The 19,952-nt window shown below is 38.4% G+C and overlaps 1 protein-coding gene across 2 annotated transcripts in view; it reads right to left on the bottom strand.

The window, feature by feature from the left end:
• Positions 1 to 19,952, bottom strand: part of GRM1 (glutamate metabotropic receptor 1) — a 416,270-nt gene that overhangs the window by 13,773 nt on the left and 382,545 nt on the right. For both annotated transcript variants that reach the window (XM_070377149.1, XM_070377150.1), the window contains exon 7: positions 18,279 to 19,209. In XM_070377149.1, the coding sequence (XP_070233250.1) occupies positions 18,279 to 19,209 (931 nt within the window). The remainder of the gene's footprint in view (positions 1 to 18,278; positions 19,210 to 19,952) is intronic.

The raw sequence follows: 19,952 nt of genomic DNA, 5'->3' as shown, positions 1-19,952 counted from the left end.
AAATATTATTACCATTGTGATATGATTTAGCATGTTATTAGATTTCACATTCATAGCATCACACAATATTTCCATTCAGCAATCTGCACTTTTTTGTGTAGTATTATGTTAATATACATAGCTCTAGTTCATTAACTTAAAGTAAATTGAATAAATACTTCATTATCAAGAATATAATCAATTCTCCTACTGATGGCCATTTAGGTTGCTTCCTATATCCTGCTATTTTAAGCAATATTGTAGTAAACATTCTTGGTTATATCTCCTTGCACACATATGAGAAAGCTTTTCTTTGGTGTGGATTGAGAAGTAGAGTTGATGGATTTTTGCAAATGCACAGTATTCTTTCTTATATACTGCCAAATTGCTCTGCAAAATGCTTGCAAATTTTACAGTGCTATATGAGAATCCCTGTTATTCTAATTCAGTTTGTTTTCCAGACATCTTTAAAATTGACTCTTTATTAAGAAAAATGTTTTAAATATATGAACATGGAAAAATGCTAAAATGAAACCCATCTTCCTATTAGCCAGCTTTAATAATAGTCAATATGTATGTGAATTTTGTTTCATCTATACTTGCTATTTATTTTAAAACAAATCTAAAACAGAGTCATTCCATCCATAAAGAATTTAGTATATACGCCTGCCATACAGGTACACAATTTTATAATAAAAGGAAAAATATTTCCCAAAGTACATTAATTGGAGAAGGAAATGGCAACACACCCCAGTATTCTTGCCTGGAGAATCCCATGGGCAGAGGAGCCTGGCAGGCTACGGTCCATGGGATTGCAAGAGTCGGACACAACACCATGAAAGTACATTAATAGTGATTTTTAATATTTGATATTAGGTTTTCCAGGTGGCTCATTGGTAAAGAATCCTCCTGCCAATATGGGAGATGCAGGAGACTCAGGTTTAATCCCTAGGTTCCCTGGATCAGGAAATTTCCTGATTGTCTCTATATTTTTGAAGTCTTTATTGAATTTGTTACAATATTGCTTCTGTTATGGCTTGGGATTTTTTGGCCAAGGGGCATATGGGATCTTGGCTCTTGGCTCTGGCTCCTGGATCAGGAATTGAACCCACATTCCCTGCATTGGAAGATGAAATCTTAACCACTGGATCACCAGGGAAGTCTCATCTCTATATTTTTATTTTACTTTTGATTCTCAAATCACCATAGAAATAATATTTATGTATCATACTTTGTCAGTGAGTCTTATGTCTTTTTTAATCTATGGATGTCCCCTCTTCCTTTTTGCTTCCTATCTATTTGTTGAAGAAGCATCCAGATTATGAATTTTATGGATTGTGTCTCTATGTGTCATTTAACATGTTTCTCTGTTACCTGTATTTCCTAGGAATTATAGTTAGATCTGAATTCTTGATCCATTTCATGATCAATTGTATGGAGACAGTAGTTCATTAGAGGTGGTGTTTTCTCTCTGTTATACCATATGGGGAAGAATATAAATTGGGTCTTCTAGTAATCACATTAAGACTGATCAGTGGATTTAAGGCTGTCAGCTTGACGTATAGATTATAAAACTCCCCATCAGTCTTTCATATAATTGTTTTAATAGTCATTGGTGACATTATATAGATCAATTACTTTTTTACAAAACAATAAGATAATGCATTATCATTTTATGACTCTTGAGAGTCCCTTGGACTGCAAGGAGATCCAACCAGTCCATTCTAAAGGTGATCAGTCCTGGGTGTTCTTTGGAAGGAGTGATGCTAAAGCTGAAACTCCAATACTTTGGCCACCTCATGTGAAGATTTGACTCATTGGAAAAGACTCTGACGCTGGGAGGGATTGGGGCCAGGAGGAGAAGGGGATGACAGAGGAGATGGCTGGATGGCATCACCGACTCAATGGACATGAGTTTGGGTGAACTCCAGGAGTTGGTGATGGACAGGGAGGCCTGGCGTGCTGCAATTCATGGGGTTGCAAAGAGTCGGACACGACTGAGCGACTGAACTGAGTGACTGATACCTTTGGTAGCTGTTAGATTTATTTGTAAAAGAAAAAAAAACTTATCAGTTACTTAATTCCTCTGAGATAAAGTTCAAACAGAAAACAAGTTATATGGATGAGTCTTATTTATCAACGCTCAGAGTAATGATTTCGTTTTCTAACACCTCTAACAGGGATCAGTGTTTCACCTGTGGGTCTGTTTCTATTGTCTGTGTCCTTTGTGGTATTTTTGGTGTTGTTATATGGCTCTCACTTTTCCATACCTAAACATATTTTATAAGATAAGACATTATAAATATATAAAATAAGATTCTATAGATGTTCTAAATGTCAGGGAATGTTTAACAGGAGGATTCCTATGTGCTGTTTCTCACAAGTCCTTTGTTTCTTTTTAAGTAACAGTGCTGCTCCCAGGAACTGAGGTCATTTTGTGAGACAGGCTTGAATCTCCTTTAGTAAACATTCTCTTTACAACAAAACTGCTTAGTCTCCATCCCCTTTCTTGAGATATGGATTGTCTCCTGACCTTGTGACCATTATTAATCCCTTGTTTCCTTGGTAACAGTTGCTGTACATTTGGTTTTCTGATCTTTATCATTGTCAAAAGAAATTTCTTGTACCACAGCCTTTATATACTCACAGAGAAATCATTAAAACACCTTTGCTCCATCAGAGCTTGGGTCCCCGTGTCTTTCTTTCTTTCTGTCTCTCTCTCTCTCCCTCCCTCCAGCTCTCTCTTTCACTTTCTTATCATTGACTCTGGACTGCCAGGTCCCAGTCCATTCAAGGACCCCAACAATAAATATATAAAGATTCTATAGATGTTCTAAAGGTTCTGAGTTATCTCTACCAGAGTTGCTTCACCATTTTTTTTTTCTAAGTAGAGTGGGACATGTGTGTTTGCAAAGTCACTTCAGTCATGTCCAGCTCTTTGCGATCCCATGGGCTTAGCCTGCCAGGTTCCTCTGGTCCGTGGGATTCTCCAGGCAAGAATACTGAAGTGGATCACAATGTCCTCCTCTAAGGGATTTTTCTGACACAGGGATCGAACCCACATCTGTTATGTCCCCTGCATTGGCAGGCCGGTTCTTTACCACTAGCACCACCCGGGAAGCCCAAGTAGGGTGGGACAAATCAACCTAATCCAATCAGGAACTGAGCTGAGCAAAGTTGCTTTGCAGTTTGTATAGGAATCAGTCTATCATAGGGTATATCCCTTCACGATTTTTAACTGAGCATCTTCACAAATTTCCCCTAGAATTCTAAAATGTTTAACAAGATCTTGATTAGACTGCAATCTGTATTGTATCTTGCATCTCTCCTGTGATCTTTTTCACTTATTATGTAACTTATTGATTTTACTTCTTATCTCTAACAGTAAACAGGTCATAGTTTCTGAGGGCAGGATCCACGATTGATTTACCATCGCATACTGCTTTAATCCCCTTTTATCTGTCTAATTTTTGGAAATAAAAGAAAACCATGTAATTTTTCATTCAAACTGATTACTTTTAAGAATGAAGGCAGTGCTTTTAAAAATTATCATTAAAAAAAGCATAAACTGGGACTTTCCTGGGCATAGAGAGACATGTGATCATCTATTTGCAGTAAGTATTGAATGAATGGTTGAATAAACAAAACAGGATGAAACATTCCTTATATGAAAATAATACAGAAATAATCTCGAGCTCCTTTATCACTTTGGTAATTGCAGGAATATCAAAAGCATGTATTGTTTTTGGTAATAATTCCTAAATTAATTCTCATGCTTAATATCAACTGTCATAAAATCTCCAGCAAAATTTACATTAAAAAATTAATAAAAATAACGTGTGTGTGTGTGTGCAAAAACTAAACTATATATAAAAATGTTAATGATAGTTTTTCTCTGTGTATGGGTAGAATTGCAGGTAATTTTTATTAGCTGTCTTGTGTTTTTCTGTATTTTCCAAATTCTCAATTAATTTTTATCACTTTTTAAAATATGTAAAATAAGCTATAACTGTTAGTACAAAAAGAAATTTATAATACATAATTCAGAAGTAAAATTCCCTCTTCTTTTGGCTTTATCCCAATGAACTAAGGTATTATATGGGAATTTTGAATATATTTTCTTTTGCTGAAAAAAGTTAAGGTAAAAATCCTAAATTTATATTCAAATATATGAGGAGCTACTAAGTAGAAATCACAGAAATTTGAGAGAATTCCCTGGCGGTCCAGTGGTTGGGACCCTGCACTCTCAGTGCTGAGGGCCTGGGTTCAGTCCCTGGTTGGGAACTAAGATCCCACAAGTCATGTGGCCAAAATAAATAAATAATAATTAAAAACAAATTACGGAATTTGGAAATTCATACTAATATTTTGTAGGTCCTGAAGTCTTTCTTAATTCAAAATTCTGGTAAATTTAGTCTTTATACTGTACATAAACTGCTTTATTTTATATATATTCTCAATACTTATTTTCACATTTAGGCATCTTTATTAATGAAAAAGTAAAAGCTCAAAATTAGAAAAAAAATTACAACTTAAAGTACATAGAAGGAAAAAAGAAAACCCTGGTGTATTTCCAGATAACCTTTAGGTGCCAAACTGACAAAGTGAGTCTTTGTATTATTTTGCTCTGATTTATCACAGGGAGTGAAGGAAAGAGATGATGAAAACAACTTGCCTAAAACTAAAATTGTCACCTCAGGATGTTTTGAAACAAGACAGAAGACAAGATTATTACTTTGGTAAGAAGCTCAAAATTAATGATAATGAAAAAGAACTTAGTTGACTTAACTTTGTGAAGTTTTTAATATCCTTGACTACAGCATTAATATTAGATATGGTTTTCATTATCATATCTGTTTAAGCAGAGGTGTTAATATCATCATGCCACCACCCAGCAAACCTGAAAAGAAACTGATAGACAATTATCATAGACAAATAGACAATAGACTATCATAGACTGATAGACAAATATCATGTAATTTCTTTTACAGTATTAGAAGTTGTCATCATAGCCTTAAAAGAAATCTTGGCAGTATCATAACATAAAGATTATGATAAACCTCATAACTTGAGAAAGATGAAGGGGAAATATTAAAATTGGTATAAGAGGACTTCTGTTTCCAGGTAAGATGTAATTCCTTGGGATAAACTAGCTCCCCCACTGAAAACAACTACCAGAAAGCAGGTAAAATATTTTGAAAAACCATTTAAAGACATTGAGAAGCTCTCATGGCAACCAGAATCCAAGAGACTAATAAGTCAGAAAAAAGAGAACTTCAGAGAGGTAAGGAGACAATCTTCAAGTTATTTTTTTCCATTGGAACATTCAATGATTCTTGATACAGAAGAACAGATTCAAAGAACAGGTTCAGAGTGCAAGCAGAGGTTCTTAAGTAAGAGGTAATGAATAAGTTTCAGAAACACTTGAAGATATTAAAGAGAATCTCTAAAAGTTGCCTTTGGACAGAAAGTCATGTGAGGTTGGGACAAACTGGGAAAGAAGGATTGACATATATACACTACCATGTGTAAAACAGATAGCTAGTGGGAAGCTGCTGTATAGCACAGGGAGATCAGCTTGGTGCTCTGTGATGACCTAGAGGGGTGGGATGGAAGTAGAGGAGGCAGGCTCAAGAGGGAGGGGATATATGTATACATATAGCTGATTCACTTAATTGTACAGCAGAAACTAACACAACATTGCAAAGCAAGTATACTCCAATAAAAAGAAAATAAAATACACAGCTACAGTAGGAAAAAAGTACACAATTTCACATTTATGGAATAAGAACAGGCAAGACTAATCTATGGGGATGAAAATCAGAATAGAGGTTGTCCCTAGTCTGGCGGGTTACAGTTCATGGGGTCACAGAGTTAGACATGAATGAGGGACTAACACTTTCACTTTTCTAGATAGTGGAGGTCTTCCCTGGTGGCTCAATGGTAAAGAATTCGCCTGCGATTCAGGAGACGAGTGTTCAATCCCTGGGTCGGGAAGATCCCCTGGAGAAGGAAATGGCAACCCAATCCGGTATTCTTGCCAGAGAAATCCCATGGACAGATGAGCCTGGCAGGCTACAGTCCATGGAGTCAGAAAAGAGTCAGAGTCGAATGCACCTTAGTGACTAAATAGCAATGACTAGATAGTGGGACAGATTAGAAAGGAACATGAGCAAGATTTCCAGGGTGATGGCAATGCTCTGTATCGACTGATTTTTAGTTACAGAATTTCAATTGCATTTTCAGGAAATTGTGGGAAATTATGTATAGGACTATGAATAAAAAACTGCATATAAGTAGGAAAATACAAAAATTAATAGTTACTTGCTCTCAGGGAATCAGAAGAAGGGGTGGAGAGTTGCAAGTTTCAGTATTAAAACATTTGATGGCATTAAGCCAATATAGTTTGCTTCATCCTTTTAGTCCTGGGAATCATCTTGTCATTTGGACCTAAGTTTTCAGAGCCCATGGGTCACCATCTCCTTCCCTCGTCTCTGCATCAGAGAGCTCTATGGCCATTTCCAATGCTTGTTTGAGTAACTGCTTTTCTCTGCTTTTGGGTCTTATCAGTCTCCCTCTCTTACACAACAACCACATCTTGGGTGTGATAACACATTTAATCTGGTAACTGTTCATGTATTATGGGCTTTGGAGCTAAACTACCCTGAAGTGACTGCACATCTCCACCTACTCTGAATTTCTGTGAACAATCTTCCCTTCTATTTTTACCTCTTAAGCAATTCGCTGTGTTCACTCTCTTTACCCACAACTGTCAAAACCCTAGGTCAGGTCACTATAATTTCCTACCAGCCTCCTCCCAGAGCATCCGAACCTGCACCTTGCTCTCCTGTGTCCTCCACACTGAGCATGAATTGCCAGCTGTAGAGCACAGTTCTCACTAATGACAGCGCCCCCTGCTTGGTGACTGGGGTGGCCTTCCATTGCTCAGAAGACGAGAACCACACTTTTGAGGTCCTTATGGAGACCCTGCCTGATCTGGTCTGAGCTGACTCTTCTCGTCTCCTTATCATACTTCCCTGTATTCTCATCTCTGGCATCCTGGAATTTTTTGACTTCCTTCAGCCATCAGTGGCTTTTGTTTTTTTGGTCTTTTAGCTCAGAGCCTTTACACTCTGATTCTTTGACTTGTCTGCTGCACTAACTCCCTTCCTGTCCTCAGTTCAGTTCAGTTCAGTCGCTCAGTCGTGTCCGACTCTTTGCGACCCCATGAATCGCAGCACGCCAGGCCTCCCTGTCCATCACCAACTCCCAGAGTTCACTCAGACTCACGTCCAACGAGTCAGTGATGCCATCCAGCCATCTCATTCTCTGTCGTCCCCTTCTCCTCCTGCCCCAATCCCTCCCAGCATCAGAGTCTTTTCCAATGAGTCAACTCTTCGCATGAGGTGGCCAAAGTACTGGAGTTTCAGCTTTAGCATCATTCCTTCCAATGAACACCCAGGACTGATCTCCTTCAGAATGGACTGGTTGGATCTCCTTGCAATCCAAGGGACTCTCAAGAGTCTTCTCCAACACCACAGTTTAAAAGCATCAATTCTTCAGCGCTCAACTTTCTTCACATTCCAACTCTCACATCCATACATGACCACAGGAAAAACCATAGCCTTGACTAGACGGACCTTTGTTGGCAAAGTAATGTCTCTGCTTTTCAATATGCTATCTAGGTTGGTCATAACTTTTCTTCCAAGGAGTAAGCGTCTTTTAATTTCATGGCTGCAATCACCATCTGCAGTGATTTTGGAGCCCCAAAAAATAAAGTCTCACACTGTTTCCACTGTTTCCCCATCTATTTCCCATGAAGTGATGGGACCAGACGCCATGATGTTCATCTGTCCTAACTAACCCCCTTTCTCCTTCAGAAGTCCTAACCTAAATAATCCTTCATCCTGGGAGCATGTCCAGATTCTACACATCAGGACTGGTTAGATCCTTTTAATAACACTCTTGTAACACCTTGTTTTTATCCTGACAAACACTCACTACACCTGTAATTATGTGTTTAACGTCTGGTCTCCTGGCCAGGATCCAACTTTCCACAGAGACAGGGGCTGGACCTGTTTTGTTCACCATGGCACTCCCTGCCATGTGTCTTGTCTCAGTGGCCGGCACACATTAGGTGTGTGAGTGAGTCATTAGAGCTTTGCTTCCTAATGTGTGCCAGGCCTTGAGCCCATTCTAACCATCAGAGCAAGAGTAATTTTATACTAGGATCGGCCCTGTAATAACTTTTGACTTTAAACAGTTGGAGCTAAATAAAATCTTACTAAAATGGCTTGCAGTTCTATCTCTTTCAATAAGACACTGACAGAATCACTGGCTAAAGTCCCTAAGCTGCCCGGGGATGGATCTATAACCATCCCTCCTGCTCCCTCTCCTCTCCCCTTGCTGCCCCATTATCATAACTTCTTTTATCCTACGTTGATCATGTTAAGTCTTCATTTTTTTCCTTTGTTAACACTTTTCCTACTCCCCCATCCCACACCCACCTAAGCCAAATAACAAGCAGTGTGAAGTTTAATCAAGTGGAAAATGACATTAATTCCCACAGTGTCTGAGAGCATTTACTAAGGGCAAGCTCACAGTATATATTTTTACAACTGAGAAATCAGAGACAGGAAAGTATTTTGTATCATTATTGATTTCTCTTAAGCAGTTGTTTTTCAATATCTTTAGCAGCATCACTAGGGACTTGACCTAATTTTGTTAGCAGCAGACTTCTCATTTATCTTGAAGATAATCTGCATAGAGGGTGTTATTAAGTTGCCTTCAGTTATAGTAGATTTCCCTTACCCCTCTGAGATAAAATCAAATTATAGACACTTTTTTCGGTTAACTGGATTAAATATTTGCTGATTTTCTTTCACTATTCTATTAATAATGTTAATAATAAGTAATACTTTATCATTGGCCTGTAATTTATGATGTATTTTAATTCATTCAGAGCACAATATCCTAATGATCCATGATTCCTTTTTTAAAAAACAGCTTTTCCCTTCCTCTCTGTTCATCTTGGGGCTTCCCGGGTGGTTGAGTGGGTAAAGAATCTGCCTGCAATGCAGGAGATGCAGGAGATGTGGGTTCAATTCCTGGGTCAGGAAGAGCCTCTGATTCCAGCATTTCAATATTCTTGCCTGGAGAATCCCATGGACAGAGGTGCCTGGCAGGCTACAGTCCATAGGGTCACAAAGAGTCAAACACAACTGAAGCAACTTTAGCACACACATGCTCTGTTCATCTTCAGGCATCTTAGGAGTATTTTATAGCCAGGATCCTCTATAAGGTAGCAAAGACAAGGCCTGGTTTTTACATTTGTCTGATGCTACACCTCCTACCTTCAAAGCAAACGCTATAGCAGAGTGATGCATTTTCTCGCCCCTCTATTAGCATATCTGCTGGAGTGTGTAATAGTCACTCACATATTGCACAGATAGGTGATTATTTGGCTGACTGGTTACCACCTGCAAGTTTTAGAGTTTCTTTCCATCAAACTTTCTAAATATAAAATGCTGGTGCTTATAAGTGACTTATTCAGATGCCAAAGAAGAAAGGGGGAGGGTGGTGGGATGGAGATGGAATTACTCTTGTGGAGATACTTGTAGAGCTTCTGCTCATGTCATAATTATACCGCTTTTCTGAGAACTGCCTCCCAGGAGTGATGGGCCCCTGGGAGATGGTTTTATACTCTGTGTCCATCATGTCCTTGACCTGGGATAGACATCTGAGTCAGGCTGAAGCAATCAGTTTCTGCCTGTTTTATGTAGAGGCATGTGGGTCGAGGGAATTGAAGCAGTATCTTCAGTAACTGGACCTATAACAACATGTAAACTCGGGATCACTGGGATGGTTGTCCTTGGACTGATTGAGAGGGCCCAGAAATGGAGAAAGCAGATGTATGAGGAGAAGAAGGAGGCATGGAGGGAGCCAGGAGATTACACAGAGCGCTGAAACCTTTGTCTGCAGAAGACCAGTCCATTTTGTGGCCCAGAAGCATTCCAAATTTTGTTACCGTAAGATATCAGAAATTATTCCTTATATTCTTTCTATTAAATACCCCACCCCCTTTTGCTTAGACTAGCTTAATTTGGCTTTTATAACTAGCTTCAAAAGAGCTCTAACTAATGAGCCTATTGGCACTGTTCTTGACATGAAACTTCCAAATCCTCTGGTCCTTTCTTCTCAGTTTCTTCATTGTGCAGGCTGCTAATATTTCTGCTCCTGAACTAGCTTTACAAACATGTTGCTCACATGGCTTGCCTCCCCTTTGAGTAGGTAACACTTTACACTGACACTGAGGCTAACAGATGGGATGCAAATGATCTCATCTCTCTTTAGCTGTGGCCAAGCATGGACAGGGTGCCAAGTCATGTCAAACAGGGTGTCCTTCCTTGCACACCTCGCACACTGAGTAACACCCGCACGCCTGGACTCTCAGCAGACACACAGCTCCTCCATCCTGTCCAGTGTGGATATTATAAAATGACAGTAATGATGCACACACCCAACTTTCAGATCTCTCTTCACGTGGAGGGGTAGTGCAGAGTTTTATGTTAGCATACAAACTTTCATACCTCCTCCCCCATTTTCATAACTTTAGTGTCACTAGCTAACAGTTATTGAGGTTTTATTGTGTGTTAAGCACTGCACTATACTCTGTATAGATTTTTCCATTTATTTATACAAAGGGAAAATAAATTTGCTTAGGCCAGCTTAGTTTGGCTTCTGTAACTTGAAGTCAAAGAGTTCTAATTAATGAGCCTATAAGATTTTTTCTTATGATCTAAGAACATCAGTGATCATGTTTAGCCTGTAGGCCTCCAGTGTCTCCTCTGATAGCTTTTCTCATTTAATAGGTGGCTGTTACATAGACTGGGACCAAGAATAAAAATTATCTGTTACATAGAGTGGGACCTTGCAAAAATAAGAAGCCCAGACTCAGTAACCTTCTGACTCTAAATTTACACACCCACCTAAATCACCACATTGTACCTTTTCCTATTATTTCACTCACTGGATTTTATTGTAATGGGGTTTTATATCATTAAACTGTGAACTTCTTGAGGGCAAACCCCATGCCTCATTTATTTTATTGAATGCAGGTGTGAATGAATGCATTTTTGAGATAACAAACATAAAAGTGATTAAAATCATATTTTAATTAAAGTGGTAAAATGATTTTAGTCTAATTTATTCCTCTCACAAAACTGGCATTGAACTTCCCAAGTCTTAGTTTTTTTACTTACACAACAATGTTCCATGTTCCTACTTTGGGTCATTATAGATACCATCTGGAATGCTTTGGAATTCAGTTCAGAAATTACACATTATAAACATAGGAGAATAAAATATTAAGTTTGAGAACTTGAATATGTATATCAGGCAAGTTCATTTGAATTTGAAAGAAATATAAAAGTCAGCCTATATTCAAAAGGAATATGTTCTCTTTGAAGCTGTAGCAGAATCTGTGCCCCATGGTCTCAACATAGAATTTGAAAACATAAAATATGAGTATTGAAAGTAGCTATTTCTGGGTTATTTGCAAAATGAGTATATTATTCAGAAGAGGGGGGAAAGTAAACAATGCTGACTGCAGATTTGCTGCACCTGCTGGGAACAAGTTGTACCCATCCCACACATGATCATGTCCTCATCCCTCCCCCTGCACTTAAGCCCATGGTCTCTAAAGATGGTCTCTCACCATGGCCACTCCTCAACACACAACTTACTCACTAACTTATTTTCATCTTAAATTATGACTGATGTGCTTTTAGGTCATAGTGTTACTTGCTTCAGAGAGTAAAGGCATTTCAGCTTGTTTTTTTCCTGGGAGCATAAGGCTTTACCCCAAACGAATCCTCTCCCTGGCAGGCTCAGGCACCATGACTGGCTGTCAGGAAGAGAGCCAAGGGATTAGATTTCTAGCCCCTTCTAATCAGAGCTGAATGAAGGGAACTCTTTCATTCTCATCTGAGTCTGACTCTTAATACACAGCACTCTTCTTTCTTCCACAAGCAACTTGAACTTAGGAGCTGTTACTCCTCCAGCTCCACTCACAAGGCCAGGACAGCACACCTTTCTTTTCAGCCTTTCCACATTTGTCCCATCTCAACTCTTACAATGTTTGTATCCCAGGAGACCTGATAAGATCAGTAATAAAGGTTTGTATTTTCAGATTTTATTTAAACTTTCTCTAATTTCCCAGCTTGATTCTTCTTTTCTAATGTCAGGCAACACGCATGTAACTGAATGAGAACTGGCATCAACCACAATTAACATACTCTTCAGAGCTGGTGCTTCATTATGACACTTGTCAATTGATGTCAAATAGCTCTATAGCAAGGGCACAGTCTGGGTCAGACAGCCCAGCATAAACTGTAGGATCTCTATATTTTTATTTTTCCTCGTCTGTCAGTTTCTTTCTCATATACTATAAGTGAGCTTACATTTCTCCTGTATTATACCATACCTCCCTCTTCCCTGGCCTCCTTGGATACTGTCTAAACTTCTTAACTCCTTTAATGATGAGCTCCTCAATTTACTGCAATAAAAATTCTACTCACATCACACAACTGAAATCACTCAAGGATAACCATGGTGTCTCCATCCATGGAGATCCCAAGTTCTATCATCCTGAAACAGTCTGTTATGGACTGAATGGTTGTGCTTACCCTAAGTTCATGTGTTGACATCTTAACCCCCCAACATGATGGTATTAGGAGGTGGAGACTTTGGGAGATGATTAGGGTTAGATGGCAGCTGTCTGCAGCCCGAATGGGAGAGGTCTTACCAGAACTCAGCCATAATGAAACCCTGATCTTGGACTCTCAGCCTCCAGAACTGTGAAATGATAGATGTCTGTCTTTTAAGCCTCCAGTCTGTGGGATTTTCCTATGGCAACAGAGTGGATTAAAATAGTCTCTTGCTTGGTTTCCTTGATAATGCAAAATTTCTCTGTTCCCCCACCTCTTTTTATTATGTGTTGTTTATTGCTTTCAGTTTTTTATTATTTATCTTCTCTCTTAAATGTAAGTGTTTCTTAATGTTCTTCCTCTGACTTTCTTCTATTCTCATATCACAATCACTCTTTTGGCCACTGACATTGACAATTAATCCTCAAATCTAGAGCTCTGGCTCAGACCTGTGTCTTAAGCTCCTGACTTAAATTGTTAAATAACCTTATGGATGCCTCTGTTTGAATTACTGTTACAGGATTTTTGATTGGTTAAGTCTGAAACCCAACTTAGCAACACTTCCCCAGTCCTATTCCTGTATTCCCTATCAGTTTTCATGGTAGTTGTATTTTTCTACTACCAACTGCTACATGGTAGTTGTAGCAGAAATTATGAGAGTTCAAACAATAATTTCATTGTTCATGCCTTTCTTCCTCTCCCCAAATCATTATTTCAGTTCTAATAACTTAAGCTCAGAAAACTTCTTCATATGTATGCCTTGGTTTTGACTTTTCTTTCTTTGCTCTCATTTAAACCTTTTATTTTTAACCTGTCCTCTGGATTATTGTAGCACTCTATTAACTAGTCTGTCTACAGTCGATCTATTCCTATAAAGCTCACACATGATCATAAAATTTCACAAAAGTCATTAATGCATCTTGTGGTCTCCATAAAAAATATCCAAATTTCTTCTTAGAACATTGATCACTATCTGTAATCTGACCTCTTTCTGTATTTACAAATTTTCCCACACTACACCTCTCCATGTACTTTACTCAACAGATCCCATATTTCAAACCAAAAGTACACTAACATTTCTGAATTCTTTGCTTATATTATTTTCTGCGTGTGAAATGGTCTCACCATAGCACATTTTCTCTTGTTGAAAAGCATCCTTTATGGTTAAGTTCAAATACCACTTTTATACTTTTATCAAGAAGTCTTTCCTCATCTTTCCATAGACTCCACTCCATTTAACTGGGCTGAATCTCTTTCTTCCCTGAACACACAAACTACTATATTGGTCCTCTATTATGGCACCTAACCCAGCATATTTAGTTGTATTTTTTAGTGTTTCCTTTACTATATTACAAGACTGGTGCAGTCTGTGCCCGTCTCTTAAATCTTTTTTTATCCTAAATATGAACTAGCACCATACCAAGTACCTAAGTGCTTTTATGAAGCATATGTTACTGTTGACACACTTGTTGATTAAATAAGTGGATAACAAACAGTATATCCACCATAAATGTTGCTCTCAAGTAGTAAAATTCTATGATAAGTACTTCAATAAAATCTTCTATAAAACCAAGTGAAGAATCACAATGACTTTTAAAGCCATTTATTATATGATTAAGGAAAAATAATTTTTAAATGACAGCTTTTCTCATTTACAAGCTAAAAGAGTGAATGAGTTCTTTTTATGAAAGAGAACATGTTATCTCTGTTTGATTTTGGTGTCTTCTGGCTAACAGCCGTAGTTGCTTTCATAGTAAAGGAGGAAAGATTAAAGCATACACACTAATGCTGCAGACTTCTTTACCTTTTCTTATGGACAAAACAATATGTTTCTAGGAGATCAAGAGAAAGATGTCCTCAGAGCATCATTCCACTTGTATTTTACTTAGAGCTTTTGCCCTCATTAAAAGCATATATACAGATGTTTAAGAAATAACCACAGGAACATATTAATACACTATTTACTTAGAAGCCTATGTTTTAAAATTACCTCCTTGCATCAATCTAATGCATTTTTCTGGTGATTATCATTGTTTTTCGTTTTGCTTGCAATTACGCACCCCAAAAAAGTCACAGGAGTGTGTTGTCACATTTCAGCTCCATGTGCCCTCAAACTATTTGGCACTCATTGAGGTTATTTATTCAAAAAATGACTAGAAATGTTAGTTTGACATTTAGCCATTGATATAATTATTTTTTTTTAAAGAAAGCATGTCATTTACATAATGTTTTAAGCTTTTAGTTGCATAATGCTAATTCATTTTGCTTTAAAAGGAAGTGACAAGTAACTCAGACCTAAATAACTTAATTACTCATATCTATGGATTTCTATGCTTCCTCTCCTGCCAAGAAAGAGAATTTTACCAATATCTTTATATTAAGTTAGGGCCTGAATATGTTCCCATTCAAATACATTAACAGCTTAAGATATTAACCTGGTCAAAGATAATTATGTTATTCAATTGCTCTTCCAGGACAGGATTATGCCTAGTAGGACTTCTAACTATAAGCAACTCAAGTAATCCAAACACCCAATGTATTGATTAAACTCCTCCTAAATTTTATTTCAGAAAACATAAAGGCAAGTGCCCAAACCTTTGATTATATCAGATATATGGCTGTGAACAAAACAACAAATTGAAGTAAACTTTGCAAAAACAGACACACAACATCAGCCATTCCCTCTATCTCAGAAACAGCCTGGTATGAATATAGTCGGACTTGCCACTCCTCAGAATAATATCGAAAAAGATAGATCAGTTGGAAGCTCTTCATTACAGCATCTGTTCTGTGTTTATAGCCACATATGCAGACTGCTGAACACCCACAGTGCACCATAAACGTAGGGATTACACATCCAAAATGGCAATACACTCATTGGGTGATGTGTTCCCTAGAGTTTTCAGCCCCTTGCTTCAGTTGGCAAAACTCTGCTAGATTTTTGTTGCTGTAGAAAATATTAGATTGTTTGTGGTTTTTGCAACTTTGGAGACAAACCAGGCAATCATAAAGCAGCAATAAAAAGGTAAAAACAGGCCCTGAGATTATTGTTGTATTTTAAAAGTACAATCTCATAGAGAGTTACAAGAGAAGTAACAGCACAGTAAGTGAGAAAAATGAGTAAATAAATGGTTGCTTTCCATGGAAATTTAACCTCAAATACCCTCTGTGGGTCAGCTCAGCTGTGTGATGCCCTTTTGAGGAGCTACCAATTGTACAAAGAAAGCTGCATATTAGAATTACTAATCAGAAGTATTATTTCTTATTGTCAGAATCTAATAACATGTGATAAATAAAAGATAGCCAATAGTTGAGCAATGCATTAAGTGCTGAAAGCAGTGCTTCCTAGACAACCAGCCCAATTTAGACCAAGGTGATTTTTCTCTCAAAAGTGTGATTCCAATGAAATTAATTTCTAAATTCTTAATAATGCTGGGAATATTCTCGACTCTTAATGAAAGCAGTTCCAGGTGTGAGAAGGTAATCAGAATAAGCACAATAGCCGGGGACTGTATACATGGTAAGCTAACTTCACTTTATCCCAGCAGTGAAGCAATGTGTACTAAGGATTAGTCACTGCTCTCTTGGACAGATGCCCATATCTGTCTCTCACAGAATCACTGAGAGAGCTGTCAAAATGCATAATCCTGAGTACCAGCAAAAGATATCTTGATTACATAGGTTCCCTCTTTCCATTAAATGGTTAGAAGAACAGTTTTCAGAAATGACTCATGACCAAAAATCATAAGAAAACTTCTGAAGAACCGTAACGAAGGCAGTTAGAAAACATGGAGCTGAGTAATGGTAGATGGTGGAATGAAACACTCAGAAAGCCATTTGGGGTGCAACAGAAGTCTCTCCGTCTTCACAAACATTCGGGTTTAAAGAGTGTTTTCTCCCTTCTTTTCATTTTGTTCCCCCTCATTCCTTCCATCTAAATGATAATTGTCATGATGCCATTGTACATCTGGACTCTGTAGCTATGGTCTGGTTTTCGGTTTTTTTTTCTTTTTTCATTTCACAGCACTGTTGTTTTGCTTTCATGCTCACTGGAACTGAGGGGATGTTGGTTAGAATGAAAAATCAGGGCAATGGAAGAAAACAAATAAGTGGCTTTAATAATCAGAATTTCATGAAGAAGTAGATGTAAACTATTGACTTCATCCTTAACACTGAGAAAAATTAGGGATGCTTTATTTGAAGTAATCATAAAACTTGATGGACTTCAAACATATTTATTTCCTCGAGACTCCCTCATCTGAGCCTCAAACCAATTATATGGTTTCTGTAAAAGAGACCCATGGTGCTGCTTTGCAAGCAAAGGTATAAAACCCAGAAATTTAAGGCATGTAGATTTTTTGACATATGTTATGAAGAGAAATTTCATGCCAGTTAAGGCCTAGGCAAAGAATAGCTAACTAAATGGAATTTACTTAAGAGTCACACAAATTCACAGTGGTTTGGTGTCCTCACTTAACAAAAGGAGGAAAATAACACCCATTCCTCTTACCTGGCTGACTTATTCAAGTGCACAGAATAGTTCTAAAACAATTACATAACTATTACTATTAAAAGCCTTCACTTTCATAGGATTGTTTCAAAAGGTAAAATTAATACTGCTACTGGGGGAAATAGTTTCATTTTTGGAAAATTAAATTACTGTTAGAACTTCAAGCATGCATGTTATTTTAAATGTTGTAAATGTGACATGAAATCTGTTTTCATGGGTCTCAGAATGAGATGACACATGCAAATTTTAGCATATGCTTCCCTGCAAAACAGAGTCAGGAAAAATACAGGAATGTATTATATAAACTACTCAGAAAAATTACCAAAATAGAAATAAGCTGGACTTTGATGTTCACACTGACTCTCAAGTTTGAGCTCTTTACCTTAATCTGGTTTCTTGTTTCATTTGGTGCTTGATGGCTAGAAATCATTCTGATCATAACCTTATAGTAGAGATAGGTCAATTCATGTGTAGCATTATGAAGTTTATAGTATACATGAAATAAAGAAGAGGCGCCTGATAAGATAGTTGCATAAGGGAACTTATTTCAGGATATATTTGGTGCTTAACTAAACTCAAATTTTGAAATAGGCCAGTTCCCCCAGGTGCTAAATTTCTTCCTTCTCCATCCCAGGTGAGTATGGCTCAAAAGTGATAAAAAAGTAAATCAGAAACTATCTCAACCATAATCTAAACTAGAAATTAGAACTAGAGATTGCATCTCTGCCCAGACCCCAGAGATGTACTGATACTCCACAGAAGATGGACCCATACGAAAAGAAAACATTAGAGGCAGAACAGAAGCTGTAGATTCCAGGTAAGAGTGAATATGCGCTCAGCTGGTTGTTGCTTCACACTCCTTGCTCTTTCAAAGAAATAAAAACACTGAAGACCTTTAGTACTAACACATTCCTACTGCAACAGAATGTGAGATTTGGATAAAAAAAGAAAAGATTAAGAAAGGACATGGAAAATATTGGGGGAATGGAAGAACATGCTTTAGTCAAATAGAAGAAAATAGAAAGAGAGAGGGAGAGACAGAGAGAGAAATAGAAAAGGCAAACCCAGGCCAGACAACTCACTTGGCATTCCCTGCCCCTGGTTTCTTTCTTCGGAAAATGCTGAGTAAAGTGTTGGAGCGGCAGGGCAGCTTGCCATCGCCAACATGCATGCGGACCACGTCCGAGGTGGTGAAGGCACTGCGGACATTCCTCTCAGGTTTGGCAATAATGATGTACATCTTGGGGGTGAACATGCACCCCAGGGCCACCGTTACACTGAGGCTCACTGCAAAGCAGGTAGTAATGATCTTGTAGTTGCTCCCAAAGTAAATGGGCACGAAAGCCAGCCAGATGATGCAGGTGGTGTACATGGTGAAGGCAATGTATTTGGCCTCGTTGAAGTTGGCGGGCACATTGCGGGTCTTGAAGGCATAGTAGGTACAGCTCATGATGAGGAGCCCATTGTAGCCCAAAGGGGCCACCACCCCCAGGTTGCTGGTATTGCAGATAAGGTAGACTTCTTTGATGCTCGGGTAGGACAGGATGGGCATGGGGGGCTCCATGATGATCAGGGTGATCACCAAGGTTAGCTGCACGCTGATCAGAATTGAGGCAATGATCACCTGGGCCCAGGCGCTCATAAACCTGGGCTTCCGGGTACAGATCTTCTTCTTGCTGCCAGCCAAGATGCGTGCGATGCGGTTGGTTTTGGTCACTAAAGCGGAGTAGCACATGGCAGAAGAGAGGCCGACCAGGAGACGCTGCAGGTAGCAGGAGGTGGTAGTGGGCTTGGCAATCAGGGTGAAAGGACACACGTAACCAAGGAAGATGCCAGCTAGGATGATGTAGCAGAGCTCCCGGCTGGAGGATTTGACCACAGGCGTGTCTCGGTATAGCACGAAGATCAGGGTGACAAACATGGTGACAAGGATGCCCAAGCAGGAAAAGACGATGGCTATGATGGACTCTATGTTGCTCCACTCAAGGTAGCGGACAGGAATGGGTTCACATCCTGCGATGAGAAAGATAGCTTTAAAATGAATCCAAGATTTTGCTCATCAGTAACAACAGTGCTTACTGGTTGCAGGGGCATAGCTATATTCACAGCTTCCATGATGTATGGTGTTTACTTCCTTTTTAAAAATGTCTCCTATCACACAAATAAAGATATACCATTGTTTTCTCTGGACAGTCATGCTCCCAGATCTAATCTCATCTCAAGCCTAATGTGACATATTTTAGCCTATAAAAATAGTCTTTTCTTAAAGTGTTATAAGTGGATGCTGCTTTGCTGATGGAACTCAGTTCTACACTTTCAGAAAATGAAAGAGAAAAATGGAAACTAAACTGCGTTTCCATTGAAAGTTAGATGGTCACAGTGTAACAGAATAAGTTAATAAGAAATAAACTGACACGTTTTTTATTTTTATGTAGCCATTGTTCAGCGACAAATCCAGCTCATAGACACAAGTCCAGCTCATTAGAAAACCATTTTCTTTCTTTCTTTCTTGCCAGCCAGAAAGCTGTTTTAAACATAAATTTCATTTGAATTCCTTAGAAGACTCTGTTTTCTCTTATTTGCCACATAGTATATTACTCACTTTAAGTTACTTACTTTAGGTCTTAGTGTCTCACCCCTTCAGTTATGTACGATCTGTGTGTGGCATCTGAGGGCCTTGACTTACCAGTCTCTAGTAGACTAAGGAAGGATGAAATCTTCCTCACCCACCTCTTGAAAGGAGAGACAGCCCTGTT

The sequence above is a fragment of the Bos mutus genome, chromosome 9 (genome assembly GCF_027580195.1).
Source record: "Bos mutus isolate GX-2022 chromosome 9, NWIPB_WYAK_1.1, whole genome shotgun sequence".
In the NCBI taxonomy this organism is placed as follows: Eukaryota; Metazoa; Chordata; class Mammalia; order Artiodactyla; family Bovidae; genus Bos; species Bos mutus.
Note: the sequence above shows the minus strand (reverse complement) of the source record. Positions and strands in the feature narration are given on the sequence as shown.